The sequence below is a fragment of the Bos javanicus genome, chromosome 22 (assembly GCF_032452875.1).
Source record: "Bos javanicus breed banteng chromosome 22, ARS-OSU_banteng_1.0, whole genome shotgun sequence".
In the NCBI taxonomy this organism is placed as follows: domain Eukaryota; kingdom Metazoa; phylum Chordata; class Mammalia; order Artiodactyla; family Bovidae; genus Bos; species Bos javanicus.
The window spans coordinates 12,520,985-12,534,904 of NC_083889.1; the positions used below are offsets into that span (position 1 = coordinate 12,520,985).

Below are 13,920 nucleotides of genomic sequence, written 5' to 3' on the forward strand. Positions count from 1 at the left end.
GACTCATTGAAAGACAAGTCTTCATTTATTCACCATAAACCATGGATTGAGCTCCTACTATGTGCTTTTGTACCACTCTAGATACTGGAGATACAAAAATAAACAAAGAAGTGGTTGGCATGGAGATGATATTCCAGGGGAGGAAGACTTGGCTGTGGAGATGGCACTTTCCAAAGACGATCACGTAGAATATTACCTCTTCCTCATCAAAAGGTACTAATAACCCTTCTATTCAGTCTAGGCAGACTTGTGACTCATCTGTAACCAACAGAATGCAGCCCAAGTGATTTTGTGTGACTTCTGTGGCCAGATCATAAAAGGTGATGCAACTTCTACCTTGTTAGTTGGGACACATGCCTTCGGAAACTTGAAATAAAATGCAGGAAATCCAGCCATTCTGAGAATGCCATACTTTGAGGAGGCCCAGGCCACATGGAGAGGCCATGCATATGTGGTTTGTCTGACATCCCAGCTGAGGTCCCGGCCAAGTAGCCAGCATCAATTGCCAGGCATTTGAGTGAGAGAGTTTTCAGACCCTAACTGTCCAATTACCCCCAGCCTTAGACTGAGGCTAAGTTGAGGCCCCACACATCATAGCAGAGAGACAAGCCATGTCCAGTGTGTTCTATCCAAATTGCTGACCCACAGAATTCATGAGCATCATAAAATGGTTTTTTAGACCACTAAACTTGGGGTGGTTTGCTCTGCAGGAATAGTATCCAGAACACTGACATTAAACAAGCAAATATGTGAACAAAGATAATTTTATATTGTAATAGGTCCTCAGGAAAACAAAACTAACTCAGCATGTTAACTTGGAGGAAGGCCTCTATAGATGGGGAAAGGGGGCGGGATAAGTGGGGGAGGCAAGGGAGGTATAGATCAAGAAAGGTCTTTTTGGAGAGACATTTGAACTGGAATGTGAGTGAGAAAGAGCCCAACCACTAAAGATCTGGGAGAAGAGACTTCTGGGCAAAGGATACAGCAGATGCAAAGGCCCTGAGACAGGAATCAGCTTGGTGTGTTCTGTGAAACCCAGGAAAGCCAATGTAACTAAGGGAGATGTGGGTGAGGAGGAGAGTAGGGCAAAGAAGTTGGAGAGGAAGCTTGAGAAGCAAGTCATTCTGGTCTTAGAGGCCGCTGAGAGGAGTTAGATTTCAGACTGAGCGAGCTGAAAGCTTGCAGAGGGTATTATACAGGAGTGACTTGGTCTGGTAAATTCTTGATAAGGGCTTTAGGTGCCAGGTAGATGACAGTCTGTAAAGACAGGGCAAAGGGAAGACCACTTGGGAGGCTATGGCAGTGGTTCAGTAAAGCGGGGATGGATGGTGGCCTGGGACAGGATGATAGCGGTGAAGATGAGGACTGTTGGGTAAACTCGGAACAGAGGCAGTGACAGAGTAATGAGAAGGGAGGAGGCGCCCGGCCGGCAGGAAGGTCCCGGGCGGGGCTGCGACGTGGGTGAGGACCGGAACCCGCATCCTTCTGGAATCCGGGAGGGAGGCTCTGAGCTGGGGCTGGCCAGGACGGCGCGTACTGGCGTCCGGCGTCTGCCGCGCGGAGCCTGCCCCTGGCTGCGCGCCTGCCTGCCGGGTGTTTCCCAGCAACGGCTACAGCCACCCAAAACGTTCCGAACCCAGCGGCCCGGGTGATGTCATCGTCACCTTGGAGACAGCGGATGGGAACACGCCCCCTCCAGGCACGGGGCGGAGTCTGGGCACCCACGCTCCTCTTCAGAGCCCCACCCCCTCTCGGGCAGGAAGGGAAGGTGGTGCTTCGGGCTCCGCTGCAGGTGGGATGGGAGGTGTGCAGGGCCCTGGGCGAGTAGCTGCTGGTTTTCTTGGTGCGCGCTGCCACCAGTGTGCTCACCACCTACCCAACAACCTCTCCGGTCTCTTCCTCGTAGGCCGCCCCCTTTAGCTGTTAGGACTTGGCTCTTCATGTCCTTCAGGTCACTTCCTCAGAGATGCCTTCCCCAACCACACAAGCTAAAGTAACTGCCAACCTTCTTGTGGGCTACTTGTTTTATTTCCTTTGCTCCCTTCTAAAATTACCTTCTCTGTTTGTAATATGTCTTCCCATAAGATCAAGGATAAATTCTACCATGTTCATCTGTATTCCCTGGAAGGAATCTGGCATGAATTAAGTGCTCAATAAATGTTAGTTGGATGAGTCAGTGAATTCGCTCAATCATTTCATCTCACACATGGGTGCATTTATTCGACATTTGTTCAGTGCCTTCTAGGCACTCGTGATAAGCAGTAAGGATACTGGGATAAACAAGACAGGGACTCCACCTGGAGGTGAGAAAAAGAGATAGATTAAAACAAATAATTATAATATGAAAAGTGAACTTCCTTGAATTCCAGACACTGGGCCTATCTCCAAGCACTTTATGCATATTAATTCACTTAATCTTCACAATAGTAAGCACTATAATCGTCCCCACTTAACAAATGAGAACACTGAGAACAGGCATGCCTTAAGCTGAGACCAACAGAGGGCAGTGGAGGGAAACGTGGTAAAGGGGGGTTATAGTAAGATGTGTAGCCAGCCCAGGTAGGTAGATTTGCTGTCTTAATTGCTCACAAACACCAGTCTTCCAGGTGGCAGGCTGCTTCCAGCTCAGAGCTCTGCTGCCGCAGGGGAACACCTGTCAGTGGGGCAGGCAATGATGAATCTGGGAGGGGTGTGGAGGACTGAGCCCTGGGTGGTAAGATGAGAGCCCACCTGTTCAATAAAAGCAAACTGTGGACAAGTTCCTACCTAACCTTGTTGGGGGCAGGGTGTGTGTGTGTACGTATGTATGTATGTAGGGGTGGACAATTGTTGATAAAGCCCCTTCCTGTTCAGAAGGGTAAACTCAATATTCAAAAAACTAAGATCATGGCATCTAGTCCCATAGCTTCATGGTAAATAGAAGGGGGAAAAGTGGAAGCAGTGACAGATTTTGTTTTCTTGGGCTCCAAAATCGCTACGACTGTGACTGCAGGCACGAAATTAAAAAAACACTTCCCTCTTGAAACAAAAGCTATGACAAACCTGGACAGTGTATTAAAAAGCAGGAATATCACTTTGCCGATAAAGGTCTGTATAGCCAAAGCTATGGTTTTTCCAGTAGTCATGTACATCTGTACATGTGAGAGTTGGACCATAAAGAAGGCTAAGTGCTGAAAAATTGATGCTTTTGAACGGTGGTGTTGGAGAAGACTTGAGAGTCCCTTGGACTGCAAGATCAAACCAGTCAATTCTAGAGGAAATCTACCCTGAATATTCATTGGAAAGACTGATGCTGAAGTTGAAACTCCAATATTTTGGCCACCTGATGCGAAGAGCTGACTCATTGGAAAAGACCCTGATTCTGGGAAAGACTGAAGGCAGGAGGAGAAGGGGACGGCAGAGGATGAGATGGTTAGAAAGCATCACTGACTCAGCGGCCATGAATTTGAGCAAACTCTGGGAGATAGAGAAGGGCAGGAAAACCTGGCATGCTGCAATCCATGGAGTCACGAAGAGTTGGACACAACTGAGCAACAACATACCAAAGGGTATTTAGGAGATGCAGAAATTATACTCACTCCCACCTCTGGGTTTTTGCGTGTGCTCATCCGCCTAACTGGCACTCCCCACCCCTGCCCATTGCCCGGTAATTGGCTTTTTGTTACTAAGATCTCAGTTGAAAACTCTTTTTCCCCCCTTGGGGAGATCTGCCTTGGCTACACTCTCTAAGGCAATCGCCTGTCGCTGTCACGTGACATGTTTTATAATTCCTACCGCACAGTGGGAGAGTGGCCTAGCCTGTCGCTGTCACGTGACATGTTTTATAATTCCTACCGCACAGTGGGGGAGTGGCCTAGCCTGTCGCTGTCACGTGACATGTTTTATAATTCCTACCCCACAGTGGGAGAGTGGCCTAGTCAGGTACGTCACCCTTATTCCTCATCTGATATTTCCTATTTATTCATAGTCTCCCTGCCTTCTCATTCGAGAGAGTCAGTTCCTTGAATGTGATGGAGTCTGATGATCCCATTAGGCCTTACCTCTGGGTCCATGCTGCCCAGAACAGGTCTGGCATGCAGTAGTTGCTCAGTGCTGTTTGAAAGTATGGAAAGGGTCCTTTACCAGATCTTCCTGGCTTTCCAGGCTGGTCTGTGCCCGCCCCTTCCCAGGAACCTCTGCACATTGTGCCTGGTCTGACCCGGAGGAAGTGACCCAGCAGTCTTGGCCATTGGAGTTCTCCTGGCTTGTGGCCCTCCCTCCTTCCTGGGCCTGACTGAGCCATTCTTCCACTCTCGGCAGATTCCACTCCAGGGAGATGTCCAAGAACCTCTAGGTGGGGAAGCCAGAGGTGTGGGGCCAGCAGTGTATGTATGTGTGGGGGCGTGGGGAGTAAGGAGAGTGGGGGATGGGTGGGCCTCGCTGGTTCCCAGCCAAGATGGTAGAAGAAGGGGGTGGCTTTTCTGAGCCTTCCAACACTGCTGCTTGCAGGAAAACAGGGCAGCTAGAGATGTGGCTGCTTTTCCCCTGGAGTGAGAACCCAGACTCTGTGTACAGACAGACATGGAGAGAAGGGAATAAAACTTTGGTTTATTAGACTGTATCCTTCTTCTTTGGGGTACAAAGTGAGAGGCTGTGGGGGTGGAGAGAATCTTTGGCTTCTAGGGACATTGGTGATCGTAGACTTTGTCTGTGTGAAATTTGTGCTGCCAGGATGACCCGCTGAATGAGGGAGGTGCTGATGACGGGGCCCTTCTGGGGCCCTAGTCAACATGTAACAGAGACCAATCCGGCTGGCCCTGTCTTCTCTAGGAATTAAAGAGCAGAAGGCTGAGAACATTTGACTCGTATTAAAGAAATAAAGATTGAAAAAGTGGAAGGTCGCTCAGGGGGCTCAATCGCAGGCAGTGGCATGCAGACTCACTTGTGTTGGCGTGCGGGCCAGACCTGTGTGAGAAGCGTGTGTTTCTGTACACATTATATGCTCCACAAGCAGCCACAAGCCCCCATTCTGTTGCTGGGCTTGGGCTACTCCGGAGGGCTTCTTCCCTACCATCCCCCCCTGCCTTTTGCAAGAACCTGGCCCATGGATGCTACTGATGAAAGGGAAACTGCCCCTGGATCTCAGAACATGCCCTTTCTTTTTGGTTCTTTCCCCGTGCGTGCAGGAGGTGAGCACCCACCTCCGTCCCGGGTCCCTGGAGGTGGGTGGAAGACTGTGGTGGCAGATGGAAGGGCTCACTGCGCAGCTGGTGTGGGGTGGCCACAGGGCACACGCAGCATCTCAGCTTCTGCCAGGCCGGTGCTGAGCCCAGTCTGGCTGTGCAGAAACTGCCTCATCAAGGGGGAAGTGTGGTGCCCGAGGTGGGGGCCTGGGCCCCTGGGTGGCTCGGCGGGCTCAGTGACCGTGGTGGGGGACACGAGCGCTGTGGTCCTGCACTGGCCCATGCTCTCAGTCCCTGCTCCTGTGGCTCCGTCGTGCCGGGAGCCACCCGGCGCTGTCTGCGGCTCCAGAGCACTCTTCTGCCTGGTAGGCAGGGCGCTGGCTGCAGCAGGGCCAGGTGGTGGCGGTCCAGAGAGCTGGGGGGCCTCTTTCTCTCCAGCCTTGTGCCAGATATCTTTCTGGTGGGGCTGAGTCTGGCATTCATCCTGCGTGAAATGTGCCCTCTTCACAGAGATCTCAGGGTTGCCCCTGGGGCTGGCCTCCTCCGGAAGCTTCCTTGTGGCCGACTCCATGGAGATAAAGGTTGGGGAGGAGGGTGACTCTCTGCTGAGAGGTAACGCTTGGGGAAGGTGCGAGTCTTCTCTCAAGGTCTCCAGCTTCCTGGTGGAAGGGGTGGCCAGGGCTGCTTGGCTTCCGGCCTCTGAGTGATTTCTGACCTTGGCTTGACTCTGGACCTCAGTATGGCTTGTAACCTCAGTTTGGCTCTTGACTAGAGTTTGACTTTTGACCTCCTGGCCTGAGCAGTTGGGCCTGACTCTCCCGCTGTCTGTGACACTGATCTCTTGGGCACTGTGTTCCTTTGGGGGTCCCTGGGAATGGCCCCTGGTGTTAGTCCCAGTCTGGAGGCTAGACATGGAGCTGAGTGCCTTGTGCACGGCCTCCTCGATGTCCAGCAGCCTGGCCAGGGTCTGTTCCTTCAGCCGGGTCACTTCTGTGCTAACCCTCGTCAGCTCCCCAAAGGCCTGCTCCACCGAGGCCTCAGGCTTGCGGGGGGTAGTGGGAGCCGGAGGGGCTCCTGGCAGCTGGGGCACAGCCTCAAAGAGCCTCTGCAGCGCCTGCACGTCCACAGTGCTTTCGGCCTCCTTCTCCAGAGCTTGCACCTGGCTCAGGAGGCCCTGGAGCTCTTGCTGGCCTCCCTGCAGAATCTCAGGGCTCTTGGGGGCCCCTTGCTGGGAACTGTCCGAGCACTTCTCTCCTGTGAGGCTAGGGCCCTGCTGCAGTGAGATGGGGTGGCTGCTGAGAGCTGAGAGCCTGAGGGGGTCAGGGCTGTGGTTGTTGCTGCCTATCGCCTGGCTCTTGGTGGGGCTGGGGGCCACGGTGCTGGGGCCATGCTGGGGGCTGGGCTGGCTCTGTCCAGCAGGGCCCTGGGGTAGAGATACTCGGCCCTGGTCTGCAGCGATGGAGGCCCTGTGTGGCCGAGGGTCGTGGTTGGCTGTAGCAGTCTCACCTTGTTTGTGTTTCCCTTGCCCCGCCTCCTCAGCGGCGCTGTGAGCCAGGGCTGCGGGCTTGGACAGCCAGCGAGGAAGGGGGAGCTGGCTTAAGTGTGCAGGTTTGGGGGGCAGCTGGGGCTTTTTTCTCAGGTGTGTGGGAGGCTCCGGTTTCAGGGTCTTTGTCTGTGGCTGCCCAGGGCTTTTCTGGCCAGCAGGGCTGTTGTGGGAGTGGAGAAGGGGGTCTTGCGTGGGCTTGGAAGTCTGCCGGATGGAATTCTCATCATGCCTGGGTTGGGCTGGGAAGTCCGGTCCCGTCACAGAAGCTGGGAGAGGAGGAGGAGGAGGAACAGAGGCGTTACGAGAGTGCAGACTGGCACCTGCCGCCCGAGGCTCAGAGGCCCGAGTGTGGTGGGCTAAGGCAGCCTTCAGGGTGGTCTCTGCAGCTTGGAGGCCCCCTGGGCCGAGTCCTGCCATCACCTTCTCTGGAGGCCCCCAGGCCTTCTGTGTGTGGCCCCCCAGCTCCTCTTGCCTGGGCCCGGGACTCTGACCCAGGCCTTCCAGGAGTGGAAAGGGTCCTTGCCCAGATGGCCAGACAGCCCCGGGTAGGTCAAAGGTCCTGGCGGGATGAGCAGTGTAGATGCCATCCTGAATAGTCACCCACCCCCCAGATAGCCCTCCAGGCAGTGCTTTCTGTTCCCCACTGACCTTGCTGGGGGCTGCTGGGATCCTGGGGTTGCCTCCCGCCAGAGGCTTGCTGTTGCTCTGGGCAGTCCCTGCGGCCGGTGCTTGCGGAAGCCCATCCTGGGTGGGCAGAGAGGCGGCCCCAGGGGTGGGGCCCGGCTTGTACTTGCTCCGAGCTTGCTGCTGCAGGCTTTGGGCTTGGGCTATTGGCGTCCTTCGACTCTGCATAGTGACCTGGAGGGCTGGAAACCTAGGTCCTGGGGGCATAGTCATGGCTCCCTCTGACTTTCCTAAAGCTGCCGTCCCTTTCTGCCCAGTGCACCTGCTTTCCTGCTTTTCTTCCCCAGCCAGAGAGACTGCCTTTCCAGCGGCCTGTGGGGCGCAGAGGGTGGCCCCCGGCCCTCTCAGATGCCCCATCCCCTTGCCAGGGTCCAGTGGGGGAACGTGGATGATGCTTTCAGCTGGGGGCAGCTTCTGGGCCCCCTTGCTGGCCGGCACTGGACTTGAGTCAGCCGGCGGCTCCCACCGCAGATTGTGCAGGCCACTCAGGTCTCCTTTGTTTATGCAGCCGGCCAGCAGCTGCACACTGCTCCTTTCGGGGGCCCTGCTGGCTAGCCAGGGTTGCAGGGAGTAGGCGGTCAGCGCCACCAGGCCCTGCTCTGTCTCCTGCATCACCAGCCCCGTCCTCCCCGCCGAGGTCCCGAGGCCACAAGCCAGCAACTGCTGGAACTCAGGGTCCATGTCTTCGATGCTCCCGCTGCTGCCTGGCGCTGGCAGCTTCAGCGGCTTGAGGTGAAGCTGGCCCGCGGGGTCCTCCTGCACCAGCAGCCCCTGCTGGTCCACGTCTGCCCGGCGCAGCACTTGGCGGACAATCCTGGGGAGTTCCCCAGACACCAGCTCCTCCTTCCGAACATGGGGGCTGCCCTGCCCTGGGCATGGGAGCACGTACCTGGCGAGGCAGAGCTCCCCTGGCCCTCGGGCCTCCATGAGGATGCCTCCATGGTGCAGGACGCCAGGCGTGGCATGCAGCGTCCGCAGGGTCCCCTCGGCCGCAGTCTCTTGCCTCTCCGGCACCCCCTTGCCCGAGGGACCCACGGGCTGCTCTTCCTGGAGGTTGTCCCCTCGGATGCTCTCAGCTGCCAGGGAGCCCATGGGGCAGTTCTCAAAGAGCCAGGTGAACTTGTGCACTGAGCCCGCTGGGATGGGCTCAGGGATTTCCCTGGGTCCCTGGTCTTCTCTCTTGCCTGCCTCCAGAGCCTGGAAAACCTCCTTCTGACGAGACACCTGCCCCGAGGGGATGTCCACTCTGCTGCAGTACCGCACAGGCCCCCTTCCGCAGGGGTGGCCCGCGGCCTGCAGAGGCTCAGTTTCAAAGACGTGTCTCTCCGTCTGTCTTTCCCCAGCCTGGACCTGGCTCACCTCCAGGTGCTGCTCCTTGGAGCCTTCAGGCCAGTCCGGGGATTGGGGCGCGAACATCCAGGTGCACGACCGTGCCTTGCTTGTGAGGTCTGTGACCTCTGACCCCTGCCTCTCGGCCAGCTCACTCATCGGGCACGTCTCGAACAACCAGCGGATGGTCTGCACGTCACCCTTGTGGGGTGTTTCGGGCTGAGGGCCTCCCTGAGGCTTTCCTTCTTCTTCCTCTCGTTCCTGCTGCTCCCGTTGGTGGATTACCTCCAGGGGCTGTGTCTCAAAGAGCCACCGGGTAGTGCCCACATCTCCAGCCACCACTTCCTGCTGGGTGATACCCCGCACCACATCGACGGTACTGGGGCTTCGGCCTAGTCGGTCTAGGGGCTGTGTCTCAAACATCCACTTGTAACCCTGCACGTCACCTCCGACTACCTGTTCTCTGCTGACGGAGGTCAGGGCATGGAGGTGACCTTTGCCATCCTGCATGGCGTACACTGGGGACCCTGTGTCCTGGGACTGCCCGGCAGAATCAGTTCCTTCTGCTCTGCATATGCTCCCAGGGGCCAAAGCTTCCCCCTGCCCGATACTGTCCAGGGGAAGGGTCTCAAAAAGGTTCTTGAAGGTCTTCACATCTCCCTTCACCCCATCCCTCTGGGGGGCACCCTGAGAGAGGGTTGGTGCTGAGGGGTCAGCATTGGATAGATGCTCGTTTGTGAACCTCTCGCCCTCCTGGGGACCCACCCGCTGGAGATGACCCACTTGGACATTGTCTCTGAGGGTGTCCAGGGGCTTCGTCTCAAACAGCCACAGGGTGGAGCGGACGTCACCCGGGACCACTGCCTCTTTGGGTGGGGCCTCTGCTCCGGCCTCCTCTTCCCCCTTGAGAGTGTCTAATGCTCGGGTCTCAAACAGACGCCGCTGCTGCTGAACATCCGGACCAGGAGGGATAAGGTCCGGGGATGGCTGGAAGTCCTGCTCATCCACTAAGATCTCCCGGATCGCATCCAGGGGCTGTGTCTCAAAGATCCAGCGAGTCGCGCTGACATCAGGCCGGGCTGCCTCCTCCAGGGAGATCCCCCGGATCACCCGCACCTGGCTGGGGTCCCGGTTGATGGCATCCAGAGGCTTGGTCTCGAAGAGCCAACGGCCAGACCTCACTGCGTTGCTTTGGATCTCCTCCCGGTAGGCGGCCTTGACCTCGTGGATGGCGCCCTCTGAGTCCTGGATGGCACACAGCGGCTCTGTTTGGAATAGCTTCACCGTCTTCTTCACATCGCCTTTCAGCTCCTGGATCTCTGAGCGCAGCTCCAAGGGGCTCTGCTCCTGGGTGGAGGGGCGGGAGCCAAGGCGGTCCAGTGGCCGTGTCTCAAAGAGCATCCTGGTACCCTGGACGTCTCCGCTGGCTGCAGGCTCCCTCACTGTAGCCTCTGATGCTTCAGCACGAACTGTCAGCGCATCCAGCGGCTTCGTCTCAAACAGCTGGCGGGCTGCACGCACGTCCCCTCCAGATGGCCGAGGTCCAGCCGGCTCCTGGTTTATGCTATTAGCAAAGGAGCCTTCCTCAAACTTGCGGGAGGTGGCCTGGACGTTGCCACCAGGCACGGACTCCTTGGCAGGTGGCTTCTCATGGTCCCCAATGGCATCGAGCCGCCAGTTCTCAAAGATCCAGCGCATGCATTGGACATCACCCTCGGTGGGCTCCTCGGAACCCAGGACCTCAGCCAAGTCTTCGGCCACGGCCTCAGCCAGATTCTTGCGGAGCTCAGGGTGGATGTGCTTGTAGAGGCGGCGGAGCTCGCTGGCTTGCCGCTGCTGGTGGAACTTGGAGAAGGACTCCTTGGGTGGCGGCGGTGGTAGATCCTCCAGGGCAGGTGGTGGAGGGAGGGGCAGGTCCTCTGTAGCTGCCATCGGGATGGTTGGGGTGGGGGCCACCTGCGTCTGGGCATTGGCCATCCTTCTGAAGAGAGGGGGCAGAGATGAGGATGGGGTTGGGGGATTTCAGTGGGGTGGGGGTTGGTTGTAGAGTAGCCCTAGGTGGCATGTGCTTAGAGACCACCCCTCTCCCTTTCCAGACCTCCCCGGGGTCTCACCCCGCTACCTGAGTGGTTGGTCTGTGACTAGTCTTGAATTTAAGGCATATGGAGCCATCCATCATGTGGGTCCCTGCTCCAGAATCACCTGGGTTGTCACAGAGCCAGCAGGGCACTACAGGCTTTGAAACTGCGTCTTCCAGTTAAGGGGTGCCCAACCCGGCAGTGGGAAAACTGTTCCTGTCCTGTCCCATCCTTGCCTGCTTTTGCCAAAATCAGTTTTTCCCTAGTAGACTCCCAGGTGAGTGGCCTGGGGGAATTCTGATTTAAGGGATCCCAGCCAGGGAGAAGCAGATCCCTAAACTGGTGACTGGGCTTCCCTGTTGGCTCAGACGGTAAAGCATCTGCTTGCAATGAGAGAGACCTAGGTTTGATCCCTGGATTGGGAAGATCCCCTGGAGGAGGGCTTGGCAACCCACTCCAGTATTCTTGCCTGGAGAATCCCATGGACAGCGGAGCCTGGCGTGCTACAGTCCATGGGATCGCAAAGGTTTGGACATGGACACGACTAAGTGACTAGCACACAAACTGGTGACTATTTCTCATGGAGAGAAATAGTTGTCAGTCACGTTTCCTTTCTCACCACCAGAGGGCGCACTTGTCCCTTTCACTGGGGGCTGTCCAGCCTTTAGCTTTTGGCTCTCCTTTCTCAGGCCAGGGAGGCAAAGCAGGGGCTGGCAGCTCTAGCTGCAGCAGAAGCAGTAAGGCTGAGAGAGTGTTCACCAGTTGTCTCCCAGTTAGGCAGAACTCAATTCTGAATCCTAACTAGGGGTTTTCTGAGCTAGGGGGACCTCTAGGATCTTCTGGCCCAACCAGTCTTGATTAAAGATGAGGAAACTGAGGTCCAGAGTCAGATCTCGGCGAATGAGGCGCAAGCAGTGCTGGATCGGGGTTTCTAAACACTTTAGGTAGGAAGTGTGACGCTTTCTCAGTGGCTGTGGTGGCCCTCTGTTTCCCAGCAGACACCCCAGGAGGGGAGGCGGTGAGACTGAGGGCCTTCCTGCAGCGATAGCCTCACCCCTTGTTCACGGACCCCCGTGCCCAACTGTGTGCAGCACGAACCTCCTGTGCACGCCTTCTTTCTCCCTCTTCATGCCCATCAGCTTCCGCCAAGGCACTGCCCCCCACGGCCCTGACCGCTCAAGCCCTTCTCTGGCCCCTGGCCTCACTGTCTTATCTGTCTCGTGACAGGTGTGCTAACAGTCCCCAGAGGCCAGTAGGGAAAGAATGAGAAGCACGTCCCCCCCTCACTGCCCCTAACCCACAGCTCTGCTCCACGCTCTGTGCTAAATATAGCCAAGGACCTGGCCTCCACACAGCGGCCCTGGGCCGGGGAGAGGTCAGGCTCAGCCAGTGGGACCCTGGGAGCCTGACCCGCCTCGGCTCCTTCTCTGCCCTGGGCTCCCTGATCCTGCCTCCTGAGCTGGCGTTTGGCCCCTGGCTGCGGGATGACCAGTGCTAGAACCGTGTTCTGGCCACAGGGACCTGGGGGTGGGGGAAGGGCTTCCATCTCTCAACTACCTCAGAAGGGGGGAGACTAAGCCCTGCTTGTCCCACTCACACCCCAGCCTGTCCTCTGAAGACATCCAAGGAGTAGGACCTCTAAAGTCGGCAGTCCAAGTCTCATCACACGCTTCCTTTAGCCTGAGTTCTCATGAGGACCCCCTGCCAAAGGCAAAGGGGACCTTGATGGTCCCCACGTCCTCCCTGTCCTGTCACCAGTGTGGCCTGAGCAGATGGCAGGTATGGGCCACCAGCTCCACCCCACCTCCACCGCCTCCCCCAGGAATCTCCAGAATCCCTGCTGTGGTCACATGTGATCAGAATCAGAGTCCAGAGGGGGCAGAGCTGAGGACCCGCCGAGGTCACTGAGCCCAATCCCCTCATTGTTCGGAAGGGGAAACCGGCCCCCAGAGGGGAAGGAGCTGACCCTGGTGGCTCCACCACGCGGTTACAAGGCCTTCCCACCTCGTTTCTCAAGGATGGGGACCAGGCGGGGTGAAGGCCGAATTCAGAACTGGTGCCAGACTTTGGGTAAGGCCTGAACCCTAGGGGTGCCCCTGAGCTTGGCCTCCCATGACTGGGCCAGCCGCTCCGGGTGACCCCTGCTTTTGCCTCCAAGTATGCTCTTTCTTGGCCCAGACCCCTTCACACATCTCTATACTTGGCAGTATACTCTAGCACTCAGACCTGGTCACCCCAGCTTTACCCCCCAGATCTTCCTTAAGGGCTTCCCTACTGGGCAAGTTGATGGCCCACATCACACCTAGGCCCTAGGCCATGTGGGGTGCCGGGCTCAGGCCAGCCCTGGGGAGACATTCCTGAGCCAGCTATGCCAAGACTTCTACCCACAGCAGCTGGGCACGGGGCTTGTCCTGGCAGCATAGTCAGGCCCCCATGTCCTCCCCCGCCTCTTCTGTCCAGACACTGGGCCTAGCTGGGGCTCCTTGGAAAGAAAGCCTTAAGCCTGAGGAGCTCCATACCTGATTTTAAAAATCACAACTCCAGACCACCTCCTCCAGGCTGTTTCTGGATTACGCCAGACTGGCTGGGACCTGCCCCTCGGTAGGCCTCAGGCCTGTGGCAGCCACTCTGAGCGCTACCATGGGGCTCACGGTAACTCTCTGGCAACTTCCTTGTGGGATCTTTATATCAGAGCCCTCCACTCACCCGCTCCAGGTGTGTGGCCCCACCTTCCTCCCCTCACTCAGAGCTTCCACTAATACACGCTGCCCTGAGAGGGGCCAGAGGGGATCCCGGCCTGGAGAACCAGCCCCATTGGTGTGGAGAGAAAAGGAGCGGGTTTCTCACCTGCGGGTTCTGCCTGGCTGTTGGGGTTTGGGGTCTTCGGCAGGTGAGGCCTGCGGCTCTGTCGGTTCCTCTTGTTTGGGCTGCTCTCGCTCTGCTGGCTCCGTCGGACGCCTTCTCGCTGCCCTAGCTCGGGGTCTGTGTCCCCTGCCAGCCTCAGCAGCTGCCTTTATCTGGCTGGTTAGGGGGTGGGCCGAGGTGGGGGCAGTGGGGGAGGCTAAGGTCAGAGTATGAAGTGGTTCAGTTATTTTTAGGGCTCTGGAAGTTACTCTCCATC

The 13,920-nt window shown here is 57.2% G+C and overlaps 2 protein-coding genes across 11 annotated transcripts in view; one reads left to right on the forward strand and one right to left on the reverse strand.

The window, feature by feature from the left end:
* The window catches only part of CCR8 (C-C motif chemokine receptor 8), a 138,629-nt gene that overhangs the window by 5,719 nt on the left and 118,990 nt on the right, over nucleotides 1-13,920 (forward strand). For all 8 annotated transcript variants that reach the window (XM_061396000.1, XM_061395996.1, XM_061395999.1 and 5 more), the window contains exon 2: nucleotides 82-213. The gene's annotated coding sequence lies outside the window, so the exon portion shown is untranslated. The remainder of the gene's footprint in view (nucleotides 1-81; nucleotides 214-13,920) is intronic.
* On the reverse strand, nucleotides 4,568-13,807 carry XIRP1 (xin actin binding repeat containing 1). Of its 3 annotated transcripts, XM_061395974.1 has the most exons (3): nucleotides 13,647-13,807; nucleotides 7,357-10,702; nucleotides 4,568-6,974 (listed from the first exon to the last, which is right to left on the reverse strand). In XM_061395974.1, exons 2-3 carry the CDS (start codon nucleotides 10,696-10,698, stop codon nucleotides 6,966-6,968), a joined length of 3,351 nt encoding a protein of 1,116 aa, XP_061251958.1. In that variant the 5' UTR covers nucleotides 10,699-10,702; nucleotides 13,647-13,807; the 3' UTR covers nucleotides 4,568-6,965. The 3 variants fall into 3 exon arrangements, with proteins under 3 accessions (XP_061251958.1, XP_061251957.1, XP_061251956.1); XM_061395973.1 differs by having other exon boundaries at nucleotides 4,568-10,699; nucleotides 13,647-13,806; XM_061395972.1 differs by having other exon boundaries at nucleotides 4,568-10,702; nucleotides 13,647-13,806.

Coding starts and splice junctions, on each gene's coding strand:
- XIRP1 (XM_061395973.1), bottom strand. CDS start 10,698: ATGGCCAATGCCCAGACGCAGGTGGCCCCCACCCCAACCATCCCGATG.